Source organism: Homalodisca vitripennis, chromosome 3 (genome assembly GCF_021130785.1).
Source record: "Homalodisca vitripennis isolate AUS2020 chromosome 3, UT_GWSS_2.1, whole genome shotgun sequence".
NCBI classification, from domain to species: domain Eukaryota; kingdom Metazoa; phylum Arthropoda; class Insecta; order Hemiptera; family Cicadellidae; genus Homalodisca; species Homalodisca vitripennis.
In genome coordinates this window covers 10,116,532-10,139,130 of record NC_060209.1, presented here as the reverse complement: position 1 = coordinate 10,139,130, position 22,599 = coordinate 10,116,532, and the positions used below count along the sequence as shown (strand labels likewise).

The following is a 22,599-nucleotide window of genomic DNA, read 5'->3' as shown; positions in this document are numbered from 1 at the left end:
TTATGATTTGGGGATTTTGATTTTCATTATCAAGGTATATGTTTATACAGCTAATATGAATGGTACTTAGGTATTATATGGAGAGGGCTCTGCCCCTATCTTTTACATGTTATTACGTGATATAAGTATGTAAGTACAAACGATTTGTAAGTAGAAAAAGTTGAAGTTAGCTTTTAAGAGCGTTCACGTGATCCGGCACTTACATTAGATCACGTTGGATGATCTGGCACATGATCTGAGGTTGGGAAAGTAAAAAGAATCTTCTGGCAAAAGAAGAAAAAAAGAACGTAGGTAGGAAAGAATTTTGGGGAGTCAGACAACTGATATTTTCCCGTAGTGGACACAGAGTAAGGCTCCATTTTGTTCCTTAAAAAGTTCTTGACCCGTTTCTTTGTTGAGAACGATCTTTCAGCAGTACATGTCAGTAATATTGAATTATTTAAATAATAATAATCGTTTACTAAAAAAGTAATTGAAAAAGTTTTAAATTTGAGGGGGATCCGGACTCCTTGGCTACGTCCTTGTCAAACAATTTAATATACTGCATACAGCATAGCATTCTCATTAAGTTTTAGGTTTAAGTATTAAAAAAAAAAAAACAGGCTACCAGAATTCAAATAGATTTCGAGGATATAGTTATAGAAGGAAATAAGCTAAGTTGAACAATAGTAGTAAACAGCATTAGAAATTCATCAGTAAGGATAGCATTACAGTTAAATGAATTAATAGAAAAAACAAACTTTCCCAAAGTATAATTGAACTAAATCAATCTAATACCTAGATTACCTTATTGGAATTCTATATTTTTTATGTCTTTTATTTGAATGAGAATGAATTTTGGGTAGAAAATCAGGTAAATCAAATACATTTTACAAAGTAATAAATACATACAAAAATTACTTTTTTTGTAATTCTCTTAACTCATCACGTAGGAAGTACTTCTTTAAAAAGTAAGATATTGTTAATGAATGAAACAGTTTTTAACTACGCTGTTGTATCTCAATTATAAATGTACCTCAAACAAACATTAAAACAGTTCAAAATAAAAATTATGTTTCTCATTTATACTAAATAGTCATTTACATTACATTTCAGATTGCTTGGTACACTTGGCTGTATTTTATAGTGAAAGTGCTGGATCTGTTGGATACTGTAAGTATAACATATATCTCATATCTCTATCCTATCAGTATAACTACTTGATTATACAATACACAAACTTCTTGGATTTTTTGTGTATTTATTTAAATTATTGTTGATTTATTAAATATATTATTTTTATTTATTTGTTACATAGACTCACAATAGAACGTTGCAATGCAACTGTAAACATAACACATCATTTTTAGTATCTAATACCAAATTTAAAGAATTACAGTATTTTTGACAAATTACAATAACAGTTAAAATAATAACATACAGTTTTATACAATGAAATCAGGGCAAAAATGTGAAATTTTATAAGGACAGGCTTCAATAAACAATTTTTCAAGTCACTTTCAAAAAATTCTGAAGTTCTCTTCTAAAGTTAAATTTGAAGGTAAATTGTTAAATTAATTAATTATTTTATAAAATAGTCCAGTTTCTAAAAGAGTGAGATGTTGAGAAGGGCACTGGAACTTGTTTTTGTTTCTCATACTGTAATCATGTTGATGATTGAGTTTTATAAAACTGGATTTATGTTTTTTAAATTAAATTAATTAAATATTATTGTTATAGTCCTATAGTTTTAAAATGTTTCTTTTTAATTATTTACAATATTATTGACTCTTTCTGAATTTTTTAAATTAATATGTGTTGTGGCTAAAGCTGCAATTATTGGGGAATTTGTGATTAGATTGAATATATGTTTAGAGTATTTTATCACACTATAACCTCTTAGTTTATAAGTATATTAGTTAAGTAATTTTTGATGATGTTCTATATACAAAAATGTATATTCAATGAATAAAGAGATTTTCAATTCTATTCAATTCAATTCTTCTTTAGTATATTAATTAAGAACAGCAATAGAATTAAGAAATTACTTAAACTTATTATACAAAAATACTTATTATACTTATTGTAGTTAAATGATGCATAAAACAGAGGCCTCCAGGAATTAGAATTGTAATTCAGGAATTTTTCAGTGGTGTAGAAAGGCTGCTACTCAAGGAAGTCATGAAGTGTCTTTAAAACATTTCCCTGAACATTTTAATTATTTGTATTATAGATAATTCCATAAGTTTCGCTCAATGTTGGTCTGGTTCTCCTCAAAAAATGATGTAAGTTGTATAAGTACAGTGTGTAGCTTGTTAAGTAACGTATTATGATACAACATCATGAGATGTAGATTCTTTCCATTTTGTACGTTCTTCTGGTGTACATAAGTGATAGCTTTGTGGATTCATAGCTCAGTGGCAGGCATTATTTGGGGTGTTCGAAAGGCGTCTCTGGAGCTTTACATTGGTTCTAGAGCAGCCAGGACTTGGATAGCTTTGTTGTGTATGAACTCTGTTAAGGTTTCTGACTGAGGAGTTACCCCATAGTATGAGTCAGTACTTTATGTGAGTTTCTATTAATAAGTAGTATGCTGTTTTGGCTGATTCAAATTGACCTATTTAATGTTTTGAACAGTATATAAGTAACCAGGTACTAGTTGTCTACAAACGGGATTGGTTATTGGTCCTCGTTACAAATGTTCAAGTAACAAAATATGTACAAAAGTTCAACAGTTCCAGTTGTCCGAGTAGCAAATGTCCGAGTGCCAAATGTTCAATTAGAAGGAAGAAACAGCTTTATTGCTCGGGGTGCCAAATGTCTGAGTTACATATTACAAGAAGGATAAAAATTGGAAAAAGGATGTAAATGAATTTCCAGGATGATTGACAAGATATGTCACATTATCAAGGAAGAAATTACAATTTGACCAGTTCTTAATACTTATAGAGTCTACAAATCATGACAGTTCTACATAAAAAATTATGATCACGAATCTGAAAAAAATTATTGAAGAATTATTCAAGTATTCAACTATGGCAACACCTTATAAATCTTTTATTATATAGACAATTAGGAATTCTTCACTGGACACAAGCATCATTCAGAACTCATGTGGGCACACAAATCATCATAATACTCGTACTAGGTGGGAATATGCCACACAATGCGTGGCATAAGGCTTCACTGAGGTTGTACACAAAACTTCAAGTCTATAGCTACGTGTTACTATGAGACATGTTAAAATATCACATAATTGTACTTGCTTTTACAAATTTATTTATTCAAAAATGTTATCATTGCCATCATGATTACCCGTAAGATAAGTGTAAAATTCTTCAGTAACTCATAAACGCTAGGTCGTCAGCATAGCATAGTAGACTTATTCCCCCTCATCTCTGCTTTAATTAGAAGATCATCAACCACCATCGCCAAAGGAGGGGAGACAGAACCCCTCCCTGGAGACAGCCTTTTTGGGCCTTAATAGTGACCGTTACTTGTCTGCTTTTTAAAAGGGCTACTATCCACTTGACAGCATCCAGGGAAACTCCAAACTGTTCCAGAGCTGCTTCCATGGATTGATATGCTACTTGGTTGAAAGCTCCTTCAGTATCCATAAAGACACTGACTAGGGCTTCCTTTTCATTGAAGGTGTTCTCCACCGCTTCCACTAGGCTGTGGAGAGCGGCGGTAGTTGATTTACCTTCTACGTACACGTGTTAAGATAGGCTGAGTGGGTGTACTTGTAAGGTTTCATCTCTAATTTGTCTACTGATTATTTTTTCCATAATTTGTATCATGAAGAAGGTTAAGCTTATTGTACAAGTTGGGTTGAGTCAGATCCCTGTCTTTTTTCTACACGAACACCACAAGAGCCGTCCTCCATTTCTTTGAAATAAATCCTAGGACGTAGCTGCTTCTGAACAGAATAGTCAAGAGTATTTAATAAGACGTCCAACCCTTCTTGAAGAAGGGCAGGAAAAACATCATCCACTCCAGTAAATTTAAATGGCTTAAAGGATCCTATTGCCCATTTAATTCTTTCAGATGTGAATATTCTTTTTGACCGCTGTCTGGACTTAGCTACTTCCCGACCAGATCTCTCTCCGACTAGAGAATCAGAATCCTCATTTCGAGTCAAGTGACCGCACGGAAAGTGTATTTCCAACAGCAGCTCTAAAGCCTCCTCTTGCTCACTGTAACGACACCATTGGCCTTGGCTAAGGACCCCAATGGATAAGAGTGATCGGTTTGGAGAGTTTTATGAAGCCTGACAGCCTCTGGTAGACTATTGATGCTTTTTGCAAAAATTCCTCCAGTTTCTTCTTTTATGTTTTATAATTTCCGTTTTATATACATTTAGGGCATGAATTTAAGGGATCCAGTCATCTTTCCTTTTAGCCCATTTTAATAATTTCAGAGTTTTGTTTTTAAGTGTTCTAACCTCCCAGTCCACCACGGCACATCTTTCTTTAGCCTGTTTTGTCTTAGAGGACAGTTTTTCTCATACACCTTAATGATAGCTTGTTCAACTAGTTGAGCAGACTTTTCTAATTCAAGTTCATTTTCTGGTAGGGTTCTATTTCCTCCAACTCTTCGGCTAGGAACACTCGGTATCCCCTCCAGTTGGTGGATTTAGGAACCCTGTGGGTCGCATTTACTTCAACTCCTGCCTCTATGTCGAAACTAATGTTCTGAAAGTGAGGTCTCCTGTGAAACGTGCCACCTTACTATGTTTATGTTTTTGAGTCCTTTAGATAAAGTTATATCCAGAACTTCTTGTCTTTTTCTTGTATTAAAGTGGGGCTAGACCCTCTATTTTCTAGAACTAAGTCATTAGAGAACATAAAACGCAGGAGATCCTCACCTCTTGGGTTTATGTTGGTGCTTCCCCAGAAGGTGTGATGAACATTACAGTCACAGTCGAGAATGAGGGCTACACCTCTCTCTCTCCACAGTGCTGCAGTAGTCTTTATACTTCCACTGGTTGGCAGTTTGTAGAAGGGTTGGGGAAGTAGGCTGAGGCTATGATTGCCTCTTTATCCCCTTGTTGTAAGGCTACATTCACAGACACCGCCACCATGTCTTCCGAGATTAGTTCTGTAACAGGGAAAGTTATATGTTTTTAATTTGAAATTAAAACACATGCTCTTGGATTTTCAATTGAAAGATCATGTATGAGATTGCCAACCTGAGTCGTCAATCCTCTGATGTGACCTCTGTTGATCCAAGGTTCCTGGATTAGGGCGAAAACCCCCCTACTCAAGATGTCGGTTGCGCCCTTGGCATGGTGAAGGTTTTTCAATATAAGGCCATTTGTTACTCCAGTAACAAAGCACTTGGATGCATATTGAATTATATAATTCTTTAAAATGGGACATTATTTATGGTTTTACAGCTTAAATAACAACGTAAAAGTGTTTAAAGCTTAACAACGCTCTTATAGAGTAAAACTTACCGTCATTTTACTATAGTTTGCTCTTAAACAAACGAATAGGAAAACAAAGGCTACAGAAACAGTGTATGTAATCATTAAGTACAGAAAGAAGCAAAGCGTAAAAAAACTTTTTTTGGAACAAAAGTTGCATTAGAGCAGAAGTTCCACATCTTTCTAATAACCTTTTTACAAAATTATTAATGTAATGCCTTAAATATAGTTGTTAGTAATAGTCAGACAGTCCAAGCATATCCATAAAACTTCTCACATATTTTTGAGATACAAATTTTATGATCTGTTAAGGTGTTCATGGTTCTGAGAAAGAAGGACAAACAGGTGACATTCCTCCATAAATACCACCACATCGGCATGGTCATCACTGGCTGGGTTGCTACCAAATATGTTGCAGGTATGTATACCCATATTTCTGGTACCACTTTTAATTTTATCAACATACATCAGAGTTGGTTTATTATTATATGAACAAAAAATAAATATTTAAATAAAATTAAAGTAACTGATAATCTTGACAACACAATTACAAATTTTACTAGATATTTTCTCATTTAATAAAGTTGTTTACTTTCTTCAGAACTTTTGGAAATAAATAATAAATTAAAGATAGCAAAGCAAATTTTACATAGTTTTCACTGTAAAATGAAAATTTGTCAGCCATTCTGACTCTTTAAGGACTGAATCTTTTACGGTTCTACTCCACGTTCACTAAAAAGTTTATAATTTTCTTGTACAATGAACTTATTTGGCAAGTTTGCTCTTGAAAGTTTTTGTTAAAGAAAATTAAAGTGCATTTTTTAATAGGGTTGCAATACATATGTATGATGCGAGGGAAAATTTGAACTTAGATCTGCCACAAATTAGGCTGAGCAAAACAAATTTATGTCATAAATTTCATCAAATACAGTTTTTTAACAAATTACCTTTTACTATAAGATCCTTGAGTTTATCGAAATTTAAACTGAATATACTTCAAATATTGAAATCAAATATTTTTTATTCAGTTGAGGAATTTCTAAACCTTTCATTTCCTATGAACTCATTACTAACTTTAAGTTAATTCAGCTTAAACTTGGTTGGAATTAGGAAGATGGAATTGGTTAGTATTAAGGGCAATATGTTTTAACTAATTGTACACAATTTTATGTTTATATTTTATTTATCAATGTTTATAAACACTTAGTGTCTTGTTGTGTTTTTTATGATTAATTTTGGTTGTAGTTTTTATTCTAAATGAATTAATTATAAAATGTTTAGTCTTATTTTTATCTAAATATTGTATACTTTGGTACCATAGGTTGTGCCTTGGCAGCTTCTTATGACAAGTTATAAATTATGGATGTATTTATGTTATTCATTATCTGTTTTAATTTATTTAGACTTGGTTAATTTTTTAGATAAGTATTTTTGACAATGCCTATTGTACTAAATTGTATTTAATGGCAATAAAAAATTATTATTTATAATTGATTATTTTTGAAGAATGCATTTCTTCTGTATATGTAAGTACATGTGTTTGGTTCCAGGGGGCCACTCTGTGTTCTTCGGCACAGTTAATTCTTTGGTCCACACCATCATGTACTGTTACTACCAAGTCATGCTGGTGAAGCCTGAGTACAAGAAGGACATATGGTGGAAAAAACACATCACAGAAATACAACTGGTTGGTCGATTACATGCTTCTTTTTTCTCTGATTCTGTATAAATAATTACTGTTTCTAGAATCATTATATTTAGTAACTAGTGAACACGTAACAAATCTCAGGAGCTCCTATTAATATCTTGAGAGTGGAGACAGTATAGGGAGCAAAGTGAAAGAAGAAACTTTTGTCACAACGGATAGTTAATGATTTAACAATGCATACTACCGTAACTTTAAACACGTCTTGCAAAATAAAAACTGATCTTAAATTGTAACCTATTTGATTGAAATAGATTAGAATTAGTTTCAATATTAAATTATTGAAAATCTTTGTCATTTTCAATTGGGTTAGGAATTTGAAAATCTAGTAAAAAAAAGTTTCTTTCAGTGTAAAATCCAAAATATTTTAATAAATCCAATCCTGCTTTGGGTATTGAATTTTTTTTACAGGCCATTGTGTTATGCGAAAATGGCCAGTATAGGTATAATCTTCTGATATCGCCTTAACTAGTGAAGAATAACCTCATCATATTACTTCTAGAAAAGGTGATACCTATGAAACCTTATAGGACCATAACCCAATAGCAATTATTGTATAAAGACAGTCAAGCTCATAGTTTCCAAGATTAACTTGCTTTCTTTTTAATTTTTACAATACTCACCCTTGAAGACTACGAACTTATATGGGAGTAATAATAATTATCCCATTACTTCAATAAACATTCACAATCGAAATGCATTTAGGTCTGCAGTACATGATCATCTCAATAACATGGAGATTGGGAAAATCTCAGCAACTCCAATTTCCTACTCAGCTCATTATAACTAATCTTTACGATGATCCTGATCGTATTTTTTAAGAGTCTGAAGCCTCGCTCCATTTTTTTTCCAACCTTCTCAAAATCCCAATCCAAATGCAAAATGTCTGTTGATATGGCCATAGTAGATTATTTTAAAAGTCCTAGAGAACAGAACTTTGCAAGGTTAAGCAGTGCATAGATGCCTGAAGTGACTCACAACACGTGAGCATAATTGTTTTAGGTAAGTTCTTATCTAGAAACATTCCCAGAACATTTGTCGAGTTAGTCTCTTCTAATAGGACAAATACACCCTGCTACACTGCAAAAGCATGCTAAAAAATAAATATTTATATCATTTAGTGTAGTTTGATTTATTTTGAAGTTCATTTCAGTGAAATACTAAATGCAAGCATGTATTTTGAATACAATGTTGTTCTCAGTTCCTATGCTGATTTACTGTTAATACAGATATTTGTGTCATCAGCATTTTGAACTAGTTTCCCATGCTGAATCACCAAACTCAATCTACAGACGTAGATAAAAAATAGAAGAGAGCAAAGAACAGATCACTGGGGTACACCATAGGACATGTAAAGTTGTTTGAAAGGATGTTTAAAATCTACATTATTAACAATCTTGATCCTGAATGTAACAAAAGTTTAGTGAGGGAGACCCCACACTCCAATTTTCTCTAAGTGGTGCAAGAGGGTCTCATGGTGCATTGTGTCAAAGGCTTATATAAAATAATAAGTTGTTGTATAAAAGAAAAACATTTAAAAGTGAAGAATTAAAAAACTAAATTGTCAATAATTAAAACTCTATGCCTTCGTATTCTAGTCCTTTCAGTTGTAGGCTCTGTCTTGAGAGCCACCCACCTTTAATAGTGGATATCTTGATGGCAGCCACATAAGAACAACGTTAAATTCCAAACACTTTACATACCCTTATTATCGTTTACGTAGAATTGGGGAGATTTTTAATTTCAAATATATAATTAATACACATTGAAAAACGCTTTTTAATATTAATTGTTACTGTGTCAGAAATAAGATCTCTAATTTTTTTATTTCATTGTTTATGCATCAAAAGTCGGTCATTCAATAAAGTAAAGGAATATATCTCTAAAACTGATGTTTTGTATGTGTAATCATCATCATATCTTTAAAACGAGGCATCGTTTGTAATACCACACTTAAAATAAGGGGATGCGGATAATCGAGGTCTACATTATGTGGTAAACTCGAGGTCCCTTCACCACAGCCAACACTATAAATTTAGTTGGCAATATGTCGCTGGAGGAACTATTCTTTGAAGTTGAGAGGAGCACCAAAGTATGTGGTATATTAATTGTAGAGAGAAACATTGGTTAAATGTCAATTGATACTTTTACATCTACGCTCTTCTGTAATATTAATTTTCAAGTAAACTCACTAAATGAAATTAAACATATATTTACACCATAATTCAGTTGTTTCTTAGTAGTTAATTTTTAAATATCTATCAATAAATAACATTATGATTAATTTAAAATAATTCAAACAAAATTATAATGGAGAGGTATATATGGTTAACCTATGTCATGTTTTGTCCAATGTGGAAAGGGCATTACAAAAAAAGCCTAAACCTGCATTACACTCTTTAGTGGAGTTTTTGTATTATGGTTGGTATTAGTGAAATAGGCCTGTAGTTGCCGGCTTGTTTGGCCCAATTCACCTTGATTGAATTTGGGCTACACTTTTGACAGTTTCAGGGCAGGTGGGAAAACTCCTGATAGAATAGATTAGTAATGTGCACCAGAGGTTCAATCAGTTCGTCTTGGCGGTTTTTCATTACTATGGTAGATGTATCAACATACCCTGCTGAGAGCTTTGACTTCAGTTCACTTTATTGGTGTCTTAGACAAGAACAATAGTAATCAATATTTAGAAAAGCAGACATCCCACCCACCCATAGGTGGTGAATGAAGAAACTGAATGTTTTATCCCTTACAGGTCCAGTTTATTGTGGTCTTAGACAAGAACAATAGTAATCAATATTTAGAAAAGCAGACATCCCACCCACCCATAGGTGGTGAATGAAGAAACTGAATGTTTTATCCCTTACAGGTCCAGTTTATTGTGGTCTTAGACAAGAACAATAGTAATCAATATTTAGAAAAGCAGACATCCCACCCACCCATAGGTGGTGAATGAAGAAACTGAATGTGAATGTTTTATCTCTTACAGGTCCAGTTTATTGGTGTCTTAGACAAGAACAATAGTAATCAATATTTAGAAAAGCAGACATCCCACCCACCCATAGGTGGTGAATGAAGAAACTGAATGTTTTATCTCTTACAGGTCCAGTTTATTGGTGTCTTAGACAAGAACAATAGTAATCAATATTTAGAAAAGCAGACATCCCACCCACCCATAGGTGGTGAATGAAGAAACTGAATGTTTTATCCCTTACAGGTCCAGTTTATTGGTGTCTTAGACAAGAACAATAGTAATCAATATTTAGAAAAGCAGACATCCCACCCACCCATAGGTGGTGAATGAAGAAACTGAATGTTTTATCCCTTACAGGTCCAGTTTATTGGTGTCTTAGACAAGAACAATAGTAATCAATATTTAGAAAAGCAGACATCCCACCCACCCATAGGTGGTGAATGAAGAAACTGAATGTTTTATCCCTTACAGGTCCAGTTTATTGTGGTCTTAGACAAGAACAATAGTAATCAATATTTAGAAAAGCAGACATCCCACCCACCCATAGGTGGTGAATGAAGAAACTGAATGTTTTATCCCTTACAGGTCCAGTTTATTGTGGTCTTAGACAAGAACAATAGTAATCAATATTTAGAAAAGCAGACATCCCACCCACCCATAGGTGGTGAATGAAGAAACTGAATGTTTTATCCCTTACAGGTCCAGTTTATTGTGGTCTTAGACAAGAACAATAGTAATCAATATTTAGAAAAGCAGACATCCCACCCACCCATAGGTGGTGAATGAAGAAACTGAATGTTTTATCCCTTACAGGTCCAGTTTATTGTGGTCTTAGACAAGAACAATAGTAATCAATATTTAGAAAAGCAGACATCCCACCCACCCATAGGTGTGAATGAAGAAACTGAATGTTTTATCCCTTACAGGTCCAGTTTATTGTGGTCTTAGACAAGAACAATAGTAATCAATATTTAGAAAAGCAGACATCCCACCCACCCATAGGTGGTGAATGAAGAAACTGAATGTTTTATCCCTTACAGGTCCAGTTTATTGTGGTCTTAGACAGGGATAATAGTAATCAATATTTAGAAAAGCAGACATCCCACCCACCCATAGGTGGTGAATGAAGAAACTGAATGTTTTATCCCTTACAGGTCCAGTTTATTGTGGTCTTAGACAGGGATAATAGTAATCAATATTTAGAAAAGCAGACATCCCACCCACCCATAGGTGGTGAATGAAGAAACTGAATGTTTTATCCCTTACAGGTCCAGTTTATTGTGTTAGGTGGTTAGACAAGAACAATAGTATAATCAATATTTAGAAAAAGCAGACATCCCACCCACCCATAGGTGGTGAATGAAGAAACTGAATGTTTTATCCCTTACAGGTCCAGTTTATTGTGGTCTTAGACAAGAACAATAGTAATCAATATTTAGAAAAGCAGACATCCCACCCACCCATAGGTGGTGAATGAAGAAACTGAATGTTTTATCCCTTACAGGTCCAGTTTATTGTGGTCTTAGACAAGAACAATAGTAATCAATATTTAGAAAAGCAGACATCCCACCCACCCATAGGTGGTGAATGAAGAAACTGAATGTTTTATCCCTTACAGGTCCAGTTTATTGTGGTCTTAGACAAGAACAATAGTAATCAATATTTAGAAAAGCAGACATCCCACCCACCCATAGGTGGTGAATGAAGAAACTGAATGTTTTATCCCTTACAGGTCCAGTTTATTGTGGTCTTAGACAAGAACAATAGTAATCAATATTTAGAAAAGCAGACATCCCACCCACCCATAGGTGGTGAATGAAGAAACTGAATGTTTTATCCCTTACAGGTCCAGTTTATTGTGGTCTTAGACAAGAACAATAGTAATCAATATTTAGAAAAGCAGACATCCCACCCACCCATAGGTGGTGAATGAAGAAACTGAATGTTTTATCCCTTACAGGTCCAGTTTATTGTGGTCTTAGACAGGGATAATAGTAATCAATATTTAGAAAAGCAGACATCCCACCCACCCATAGGTGGTGAATGAAGAAACTGAATGTTTTATCCCTTACAGGTCCAGTTTATTGTGGTCTTAGACAGGGATAATAGTAATCAATATTTAGAAAAGCAGACATCCCACCCACCCATAGGTGGTGAATGAAGAAACTGAATGTTTTATCCCTTACAGGTCCAGTTTATTGTGGTCTTAGACAGGGATAATAGTAATCAATATTTAGAAAAGCAGACATCCCACCCACCCATAGGTGGTGAATGAAGAAACTGAATGTTTTATCCCTTACAGGTCCAGTTTATTGTGGTCTTAGACAGGGATAATAGTAATCAATATTTAGAAAAGCAGACATCCCACCCACCCATAGGTGGTGAATGAAGAAACTGAATGTTTTATCCCTTACAGGTCCAGTTTATTGTGGTCTTAGACAGGGATAATAGTAATCAATATTTAGAAAAGCAGACATCCCACCCACCCATAGGTGGTGAATGAAGAAACTGAATGTTTTATCCCTTACAGGTCCAGTTTATTGTGGTCTTAGACAGGGATAATAGTAATCAATATTTAGAAAAGCAGACATCCCACCCACCCATAGGTGGTGAATGAAGAAACTGAATGTTTTATCCCTTACAGGTCCAGTTTATTGTGGTCTTAGACAGGGATAATAGTAATCAATATTTAGAAAAGCAGACATCCCACCCACCCATAGGTGGTGAATGAAGAAACTGAATGTTTTATCCCTTACAGGTCCAGTTTATTGTGGTCTTAGACAGGGATAATAGTAATCAATATTTAGAAAAGCAGACATCCCACCCACCCATAGGTGGTGAATGAAGAAACTGAATGTTTTATCCCTTACAGGTCCAGTTTATTGTGGTCTTAGACAGGGATAATAGTAATCAATATTTAGAAAAGCAGACATCCCACCCACCCATAGGTGGTGAATGAAGAAACTGAATGTTTTATCCCTTACAGGTCCAGTTTATTGTGGTCTTAGACAAGAACAATAGTAATCAATATTTAGAAAAGCAGACATCCCACCCACCCATAGGTGGTGAATGAAGAAACTGAATGTTTTATCCCTTACAGGTCCAGTTTATTGTGGTCTTAGACAGGGATAATAGTAATCAATATTTAGAAAAGCAGACATCCCACCCACCCATAGGTGGTGAATGAAGAAACTGAATGTTTTATCCCTTACAGGTCCAGTTTATTGTGGTCTTAGACAGGGATAATAGTAATCAATATTTAGAAAAGCAGACATCCCACCCACCCATAGGTGGTGAATGAAGAAACTGAATGTTTTATCCCTTACAGGTCCAGTTTATTGTGGTCTTAGACAGGGATAATAGTAATCAATATTTAGAAAAGCAGACATCCCACCCACCCATAGGTGGTGAATGAAGAAACTGAATGTTTTATCCCTTACAGGTCCAGTTTATTGTGGTCTTAGACAGGGATAATAGTAATCAATATTTAGAAAAGCAGACATCCCACCCACCCATAGGTGGTGAATGAAGAAACTGAATGTTTTATCCCTTACAGGTCCAGTTTATTGTGACAACGATGCATGGCCTTGCAGCACTATTCAACACTAACTGTGGGTATCCTAAGTATCTTCTGGCTTTCTTCATCCCGCAGGATGTCTTCATGTTCTTCCTTTTCATCGACTTCTACAGAAAGACGTATTGGTCCAGGAAATCAAAAGAAGAAGACAAACAATCTTAGGTGGGAATCACATAAACATTCTCAGATGTACTTACGAATCCACTGAACACAGTTTTCAAAATTGTTAACTTTTCTTCATATAAATTTTGAAAGGTTATAAGTGATTCAGACATTTTCCATCGTTATATGTTAAAAGTGTAACACTATTTTGTAACATATAACGATGGCAAATGTTTGAAACCATATTATCTTTTTGGTAACTTTTAATTTCTGCATAAATAGACAAATTTTCTTCAATAGACAGTTTTATAAAAATCAGGGTGATTATCCTATGTTCCCATCTAGAATAATGTACAAAAAACTGACAAGATATAAATTTAGCATACATTTTCATTCTGTGGAAAATAGTTATTGAAGTTGAATAATCAATTATATTGTGATTGGAGATACAAAATTTCCTCAAAAGTTTCGTAATTGATTTTAATTTTTAAGGAACATATTATAATACCTCAAAGTTATTCTGGAAATTAAAGAGTAAAAGTTAGTCATTAACGCTATTATATAACTGAGTTATTAAATATTACATTTAAATTTTACAAAAACTCGAACCATTGCAACATATAATTGTAAATAATGTTATTTTAGGCTAAGTTACATATTGTTAGTTCTAAAAGTGTACACGTTTGCTACATGTGACTGTATAGTATAAAAATATATTGTGATTAAAATATAATATATTTTGTTTATTACACATAGATTATACAACTATGTAACAGTTATTTCACAGTTGTTAAAAATAAAGAGCGTGTGCAAGAGTTATATTTTATTTATATTTTTTTATTTATTACATTATTTTTGCAATACATTAAAAAAATCTAAAACTATTAAAAAGAAATAAATTTTATATTACTGTTGACTGTTTATATGGATGGTTCTCAGTAAATGTTACAATAAAAAATCTGTATTTAGGCCTATTGTTTAAAAAATTATTTATGCATTTTAAGTCTAATTTCAAAAATAGTAAATCATTATTCTAGTACTAATAATAAAAGTCCTAACTGTAAACTTTTGACATATCACGATGAAATTTGTGTACTGAGACAAAGCATGCCCAAGTGGTAAGGTTTTTTTTCCTATTGGAAAGAAAATATCTTCTCTGGGATACCAATTAAAGACAAAAATAGTCCTAGGTTTGGAAAAAGTTTTTTATATTCTTTCCTTAAGTAGGCCTATACTTATTTTTTAAATCACGCAAATAACTTTAGTTAACAATTATTTGTCAATTTTTAAAATCTTAATTTGCCTTAACATACTTGAAACGCTTTTAGAGAAGCATCCATATATGTTAATATTATATAAAGATAATGTTATAACAAATCTTATTGTGTTATTTTATAATGCTTAGCTACTGAATGTTTATTTTACTGTTAAATTTAATAAACAGTTACACAAAGATAAAGTTTTAATATTTACCTTGTTATCTCCTTTATCACTGCATCTGTACCAATCAGGCCTTTTGCTTGCCAAAGCTTCACCTTATAGAACTACTGGCAGTTCAGGAAATTCTCTTATTGCCTAGGATTCTTCAATGTTAGATCTCTTCCTTCACACCAGCAGATCCATCTGTCTCCGGCTTTATCACTCCAGCAACTTCAAGAACTGTGTTCTTTGGTTTCCCTGGAATCCGACTATCAATCATAGTATTTGGTCTAGTGTTCCCTGATCAATGATTACCAACATGTTAACAACAACTCTCTGATTATCCCAGACTTTTCCTTTCCCAGTTGCCCTTGGTCTCTGTGTTTCCTTCCACTTTCCACCCCACATCCACCACGTCCAATTGAAGAGTCCTCCAGCCACTGTTTTCTTACTTATTTTTTCCTTGGAAATGCCCTACTCTTCAGTCAATTCAGCATTTAGATGGGCATTCTCAAAAACTACCTTACTTCCATGTCTCCAACCCTCAGAATTTCCCACTCAAAGAGTTGCCACTTGTCCAGTATTTCCAAAACTAGATCAGGTTCAAAGTGACGACTAAGAACCAAGTGTAGTTTTGTTCCGAGATCCCCCAGTGCCAAGTATTATACTATTTCAAGAGTTTGAACTTATCATAGAACAAGTTATTTTTTTAAGCAATCGATTATCTACAAGATTTATAAATATTGTTCATGCCAATCAGGAATAAGAATATAAACATATTATTCAATACCTACCTTATTTTCTCAACTGTCAACAAATAAACATCAAACAACACTATGTAAAACACGGGAAGAAGCATTTCTGGTTCCAATAAATTAATTTCTAATATCACAGCTGATTCTGTCTTGTTACCCCAATCAAGGAAATACAAATACACAGGTCTCGGAAACCTGCATCGGGCAAAAAGCGTTAACACTAGCTTTTGTCATTAACTTCTGGTCTAAGATATTTCCAGTACCATAGTGGAGAATGCCTTGTTCCGAAGAACATAACATATTACATAAGTAGGGCTGAGAAGGCAGCATCTGTTAAAAGGTAAATACTTCCAACCATTTAAATAAACTTACTGTCACACAGTTTAGTTTATCTTATTCATTAATAAAAAAACTACATATGTATTTAGTTCTCTGAAATCTACTTCGGTCAAAAAGCAACTACTTCCAGCTCTTGCAATCTCCTATTGGTCTAAAATATTTTCAGTGCCATAGTTGAGTTTGCCTTATTATGCCAATGAAGAAAATATACACATACATGTAGGATTGAGAAACCTATTACGGTCTAGGGGAGATTTTACTTGCTACTTATCTACTACCGGTAAAAGTGGAAAATCCTTGTTAAGTTCATAAAACAATAAAAAGTAACTGTTTGGAAGGTTTTTAGAAGTCTTGTTGTTTTTCGGACTGTAGTCTGAAAAAAATGGATCGTTGAGGCATGTTAGTGTTCATTTCTATGTTTTCCAATTTAAAAAAATGCCATATGTCAAGGAAGCCCACCAGTTTGGAGTACATTATGTGAAAACATTCACAATTTTTTTCATTAAAGTTGATTTTATAACAATTTTTAAATAGTATTTATAATGCATTAGACAGTTTTAAATTTGTCACTGGCACAATCTGGAGTAAAATTTAAATATTACCTTTTTATTTGCTATATGCATTACACTACTGATCTAGCAGTGTATACGTAATACTTTACAAAATTTAAATTTAAACAGATGTTTCACTCAATTTGTCTTGTAGAGAAACTTTAAAATAAATACAGTTGTTGACTCTACTGTGTCTATATTTTTGAATCAACTCTGTATTGTATCTATAGAAGTGTTATGATTAGTGCTCGAGGTATACTTTTGTATCAGACTAGAGGCAGGGTAAACTATAAAACTGGGAGACACAGAACAGTGGTTTATGAATGCTTGCCTTCACAGGTAGGTGCTCATCTCATCGACAAGTTGCCAAACTGAATAAAAATTCCACAATGGCCGAGGTACTTAAAACTCACTTAAAATGCTTTTTAGTGTCACAAGCATTTTACAATGTAAATGAGTTTTTGGTATAGGACTCCTGCAATTGAGGTGGGAAAATTGGTGAGTGAATGAATGAAGGATCTACGTGCTAAATTGCAGGTTTGACAATGTGGTGCAAATGGAAAAATAATGATTGCTATACTTATTAACCATGTCTTCGCAATAAAGAGCTTGAGTAATAACAACTAGAACGGGAATCGGATATCTTCAGATAAACATCACTCCTGATTCCAGGAGTCAAAACACTGCACTAAAAGGAAAGTGAACTGGAGCTAAACTCAACATTAACATTGAATCAACCCTATAGCTACATATAATCCCACCATAGCTACGTTATGTGTATATTGTTTGTCAGACTCGGACATAACAACAACGTACAACGTAAAAACAATGACAAAGGTTATACCACCCAATATTGCAGCTACAGTGAACTGTATTATCTGAGTTGATGCAGAAGATGGATTTAAGAGTTCCCAGCAGTCTTGCCTCTTAATCTGCTTCAACCTGACCTAGGGGCTTGCTCTATGATCTACTATTTGAAGTTATTAATAAACTCGGTGTGCTTACTGCCTGGAGGAAGATGATGATGTTCATCACACCTTCTTCGCTTGCGGGCACTTCATCGAGAGACAGACCGTCTTTCGGGAGGCTGCCGAGCGGGGTAGAGAGGATGCCTTGGCTGCTGCCAGGGTGGAGACTGCAGGTTTGGAAGCGCAGGTGGACGGAAGGATTGGACGGTCGCTGGACCTTCCGTCTCATTCGAGAGCTTCAACTCTGGATAGATCGTTTGAGATCGTGGCCACGGGGAGATAGATTTCTACCTGTGTCAGTTCCTGACAGGGCACGGTTACTTTAGGAAGTACCTCTACAGGATGGGAAAAGTCAGGTTCACTGAGGCCAGGCGAACGCTCGCCACCACAGTTGACGATGTTTCGGCAGACACCATTGTGGAGCTGATGCTGCAGAGTGAGGATGCATGGAATGCAGTCACCACTCATGTACATGTGATCCTTCATCAGAAGCGTGAAGACGGATGCCTGGCTGACCCCTAGCTTCCGAAACAAGTAGTTTTGTCCTGGATGGGACATAAGACACACAGACCAGGCAAGATGTCATCCGAAAGGGTCATGGCCTGGGCCCTCCGTGGCCCGTAGGGGGTTTAGTGGGTAGTCTGCAAGGGAGTCCCACACTCCGTGCTCAAATGCATTCTCCCTACGTAAAAAAAAAATAAACTAATTTTTCTTGGAGACAAATATCAAAAAAACAGCTACTGCTCAAGCTGGACAAGTATTAATCTGTATATTATATCTTTGGTGACGATGACATTGATAGCAGGACAGTTAAAATATGATTTTAATTTTTTTTTTTAACTTATGTCTTACGTAGAGGTGTGTATTATAAAGGTAGATTTCTTTCGTAATATTTAAGGGAATTTGAACAATAACTTCTCAGGGCATCAGAATATGTTGGTTACAATAACCCTCCTCTTCCTGTGATCGATCAACAATCCTTTGGACCAATTAACCTGTAAGAGTAAAACACCTATGGTTCATCAGTCCTCTAAATTCCACCTACCTTCTCTGAGATTGTTTCATTTCCAAAGAGCCTCCAGTCTTTAAGCCTTCAGCCTTATGATTATCTGATCTCTTCATGTCTCCAACTTTTCACTCCCTCAAAACTATTGAATACTTCTCTGTCACTAAGAACATTTAGACTGCAAAAACAGGCATCGGGCAAAGGTGATAGACTCCCAGGGTAAAAAGTCTAGGGCACCCTTTCTCTCATTTATGTATGTTATAAAAATAGCATAATAGGGGTTTTTACAAACAACTATATTACTCATATTGTATACCAGGAAATAATAAAAGGAAATAATTGATCTTTTCACATTCTTTAGTCAAGTCAAAACAGAAAATATTTTTTCTGCAGAGTAGTTGGTGACAAGATTGTCAGAAAAATGTAGTTACTACCTCAAGATTAAGAGTGAAGCAAGATCCAATATTCTGCAGATTTATTTATAAGTTATTATTTTTACAATCCTTCTTAGCAGCAAGTTTCCTAAATTCTTATCTACTTTGTTCATTTTAAAATAACTAGAGTAGGCTCATTTGCACAAAACAGAGTATACATTCAACACAAGTAATACAAACATTTGAGGGCAGGAAATTGACATATTCCCATAGTGCACACACCAGTTGTGTATCTACAAGTATCGCCAACACGACCGCGCAACACTAACTACAGCCAATCACTTTCTATCTGTCTGCGCGATATCTTGAAAACCACTGAGCTACACACTTGAAATGCTGCATGTAGCTTCATTTATATAATATTAGTAACATTGAGTTTGATGATGGTGCATGTCACTCCACAGAATTTGGCTGAGCATTAGTAAATATTCCTACATTTATCTAGTAGGTAACCATGGTGGCAACAAGAAAATAAAAGAGTAAGTAAATGTGTAAAAAAAGCTGAGTGCAAGCATATGATGATATTTTAACATGTTTTATTTTATTTTATTTTATTTTACATTTCAACGGTGACATTATCACAATGTAGATTATTCATAAAGTCAAAAGAAAAAATAATAGAGTGCACTTTTGGCTTGTAGTACCCTCTCTATCTAGCTCACCAGAACTTTTATTACTTAAACATTGCTATGAAAACTAACTCAATGAGCAAAAGTGTGAATGTCTTATGTGGCAAGATATCTGAAGGAGGCTTTCATCTGAAGACTTTAAATTCTGCATGAAACTATTTCTACACAAGACAAGAATAAGTTCTATGACAGTGCATGTCCAACCATGGGGTTTGGCTGAGCATCATTGAAGCCTATCACTCAGTAGGTTGACACAATTTTCTATTGTCTTCTAGGAGGATGTAAAAATGTATTTTCTGTACGATGTTTATCTGTTTACTTGACCAAAGGACATCTTGAGAATGAAATGAGCTTTAGCTTTTTGCTTGATACTTATTTTTAACATAGGGTTATTCTTTTTCCTGTATTCAGTGTCCTCAACATTTCAGTGGCCCTAAAAATTTGGCGCCCTGGGCAAATGCCCATTTATAGTCTGGGGCATGTGTAAAAATAAAACCCTTTCCAAGTTTCAGAAACAATGGTCTCTAGGAAGAACCTACCTTTTGGGGCATCTTTTTGGCTTTATCAGCCTTCATCTTCTGAGAGTAGAACTTAAAGACTGATTCCTTTTGCCCTTGGAATCGGTAGATATCAAGCTGTACAAACAAAAGTTGTAAAAGTTAAAATCAGGGAGAGAATTGTGAAAGTCTAGTTCTCTGATGCATGAAAAATAGGACAGTATCTTGCAGGAGCCACTGGTTTGGGACTACTTCCTTTCACAAAAGCTCTAGCTTCTGGAATCATCTTGCTCCCAAGAGACTTTAGTCTCTGGGCTGTAAGGAAGCATCTCTGACAAAATCAAGCTTCTAGCAAGTACTAGCCTTTGGGATTACCTGATCTCAAGGAGCCCTTGAACTCTAATCTTCCAAGACTGTAAAATCCTTTGCTATTTGAAGGCTTTCTGGTTTCTACGGTTTTACAGTTTCCAGCCTCTGGTAACAGAAATGTAAATCTGGTAGAATTGTAAATTCCTATCTTGTGTGTTTCCTTGTCTAACTCATAACAGCTCTCATTTGATCACAAGCTTAAACTCTTAAGTCTTCGGCCTCATTATGATCTATTGAGTTAAAATACAAAGTTGGGCAAAATTAAGGGGCTTCATACTACTACTTTACTGCAGTGAAAAATCAAAGGACTCTTTAACTGTAAACCTCACACTATGGTGATATCACATTGTCTATTGGATGAAATTTTAGAGAATAAAGTTATTACTCAAATTTGTCAATCTAATTATCAAACTTTGCCAAACCAGTTCTGACCTTGATTTTGAAAAAAAAGCAAAGAATATATTTTTTTCAGGCTGTGAAGTTGCATTGCTGCACGGATTTTTGTAATGATATTGTGAGCAGCTGACGGTGCTCACATAGTCATCTTTTTTGCTGGTAATTAGAGTATGTTTTTTTTTATAATTTGAGTACATTTGCAACTATTACTGTAAATTTAGTTCAACAACAAATCTTTAAAAATGATAAAAGTATACATTTTTTATTTTTGGGTGTGCTAGAAACACAAATAAAACTTTATGTGACATTTTATTTACAATTGGCCATACCTGTGGAATATCACAAGTATTTCAAAATATGTGTATACAATGTGCAAGTAAATGTTGAGTTCAGCTCTTATTCACCTTCCGCTTAGTGTAGCGTCTGAAATCTGACGCTGTCACAGACTTGAAACAAAATTCATGGGTTTGTCTGAAGAGATCCAAAACAAGTTAACTCTGAAATAGCTAAAACAAAATTTTTACACTGTTTCGACATCAAAGATAAAAAAACTACAAAACCAAGTGACTTCCCTCCTCTACTTCCGACCATTCCAACCGTACATGCGATTGCCAAAAAAGCTTTTTTCATATATTAGTTTACTCCCAACAAAAAATATATTTAAACATAGATAGTTAGTTTTTTATTTCTCTAGAACTCGTGCTCAATATAATGTCTTCTCACAATCCACTAACAAAACATATGTAGAAGTAAAAGTAAGTTCATAACAATATTTTATTTAAAACCATGAATTTAGCTGAATATAAATGCATTTAGAAGGGGACAACAGAGTTGAGACAATTTGCATGAAAAGGGTTAAAGGATCTCAAACAAACTGAATTTTACTCATATTTATAAATATTTGAAAACTACAAATCTTTACTGACAAATTGTGGAAAAAACTGGTTTGCCTACTTATATTATCATTTCATTTTTCTTGAGCATACTAGTTAAACATTACCTTTTCTATCTGTCAGTAAAATCTCAGTAACGTCTGGCTTATTATTCATTCCTAAGTGATATAACTAATAGATAATTTTGAACCATTAAAATGTTCAACAAGGCCCAGTGTATGTGATCGTTGACTTTATTTTGGGGTATGAAACTGTAACTTTATCAGCTAATTATTCTAATGGAATCGTTCCTTTTTTTTGAACAAAATTGTCAGACAGCTGACACCAATGTTGCTGGACTCTGAACAGCTCCTTCCGAGTAGACACAATCAGTTCTGGCAAAACTGATCAAGTACAGTGGAGTCCCGCTAATCCGAACTAACTGGGACCTAACCCAGTTCGGATTACGCGATTGTTCGGATTAGCTGAAATGACAGGGAAACATAGTTTTATGAATGAGAATGGGTCTATTTTGTTATAAAGTTATCAATATTGTTTATTAAAACACATTTTCTGATTTTTGTACTGTACTTCATATGGCA

General features: G+C 34.3%; 1 protein-coding gene across 2 annotated transcripts in view; it reads left to right on the top strand.

Moving 5' to 3' along the window:
* Positions 1-14,738, top strand: part of LOC124356577 (elongation of very long chain fatty acids protein AAEL008004-like) — a 29,638-nt gene extending 14,900 nt beyond the window's left edge. For both annotated transcript variants that reach the window (XM_046807660.1, XM_046807659.1), the window contains exons 5-8: positions 1,096-1,152; positions 5,720-5,825; positions 6,958-7,094; positions 13,640-14,738. In XM_046807660.1, the coding sequence (XP_046663616.1) occupies positions 1,096-1,152; positions 5,720-5,825; positions 6,958-7,094; positions 13,640-13,822 (483 nt within the window). In that variant the 3' untranslated portion in view covers positions 13,823-14,738. The remainder of the gene's footprint in view (positions 1-1,095; positions 1,153-5,719; positions 5,826-6,957; positions 7,095-13,639) is intronic.
* Positions 14,739-22,599: the final 7,861 nt, after the last annotated feature.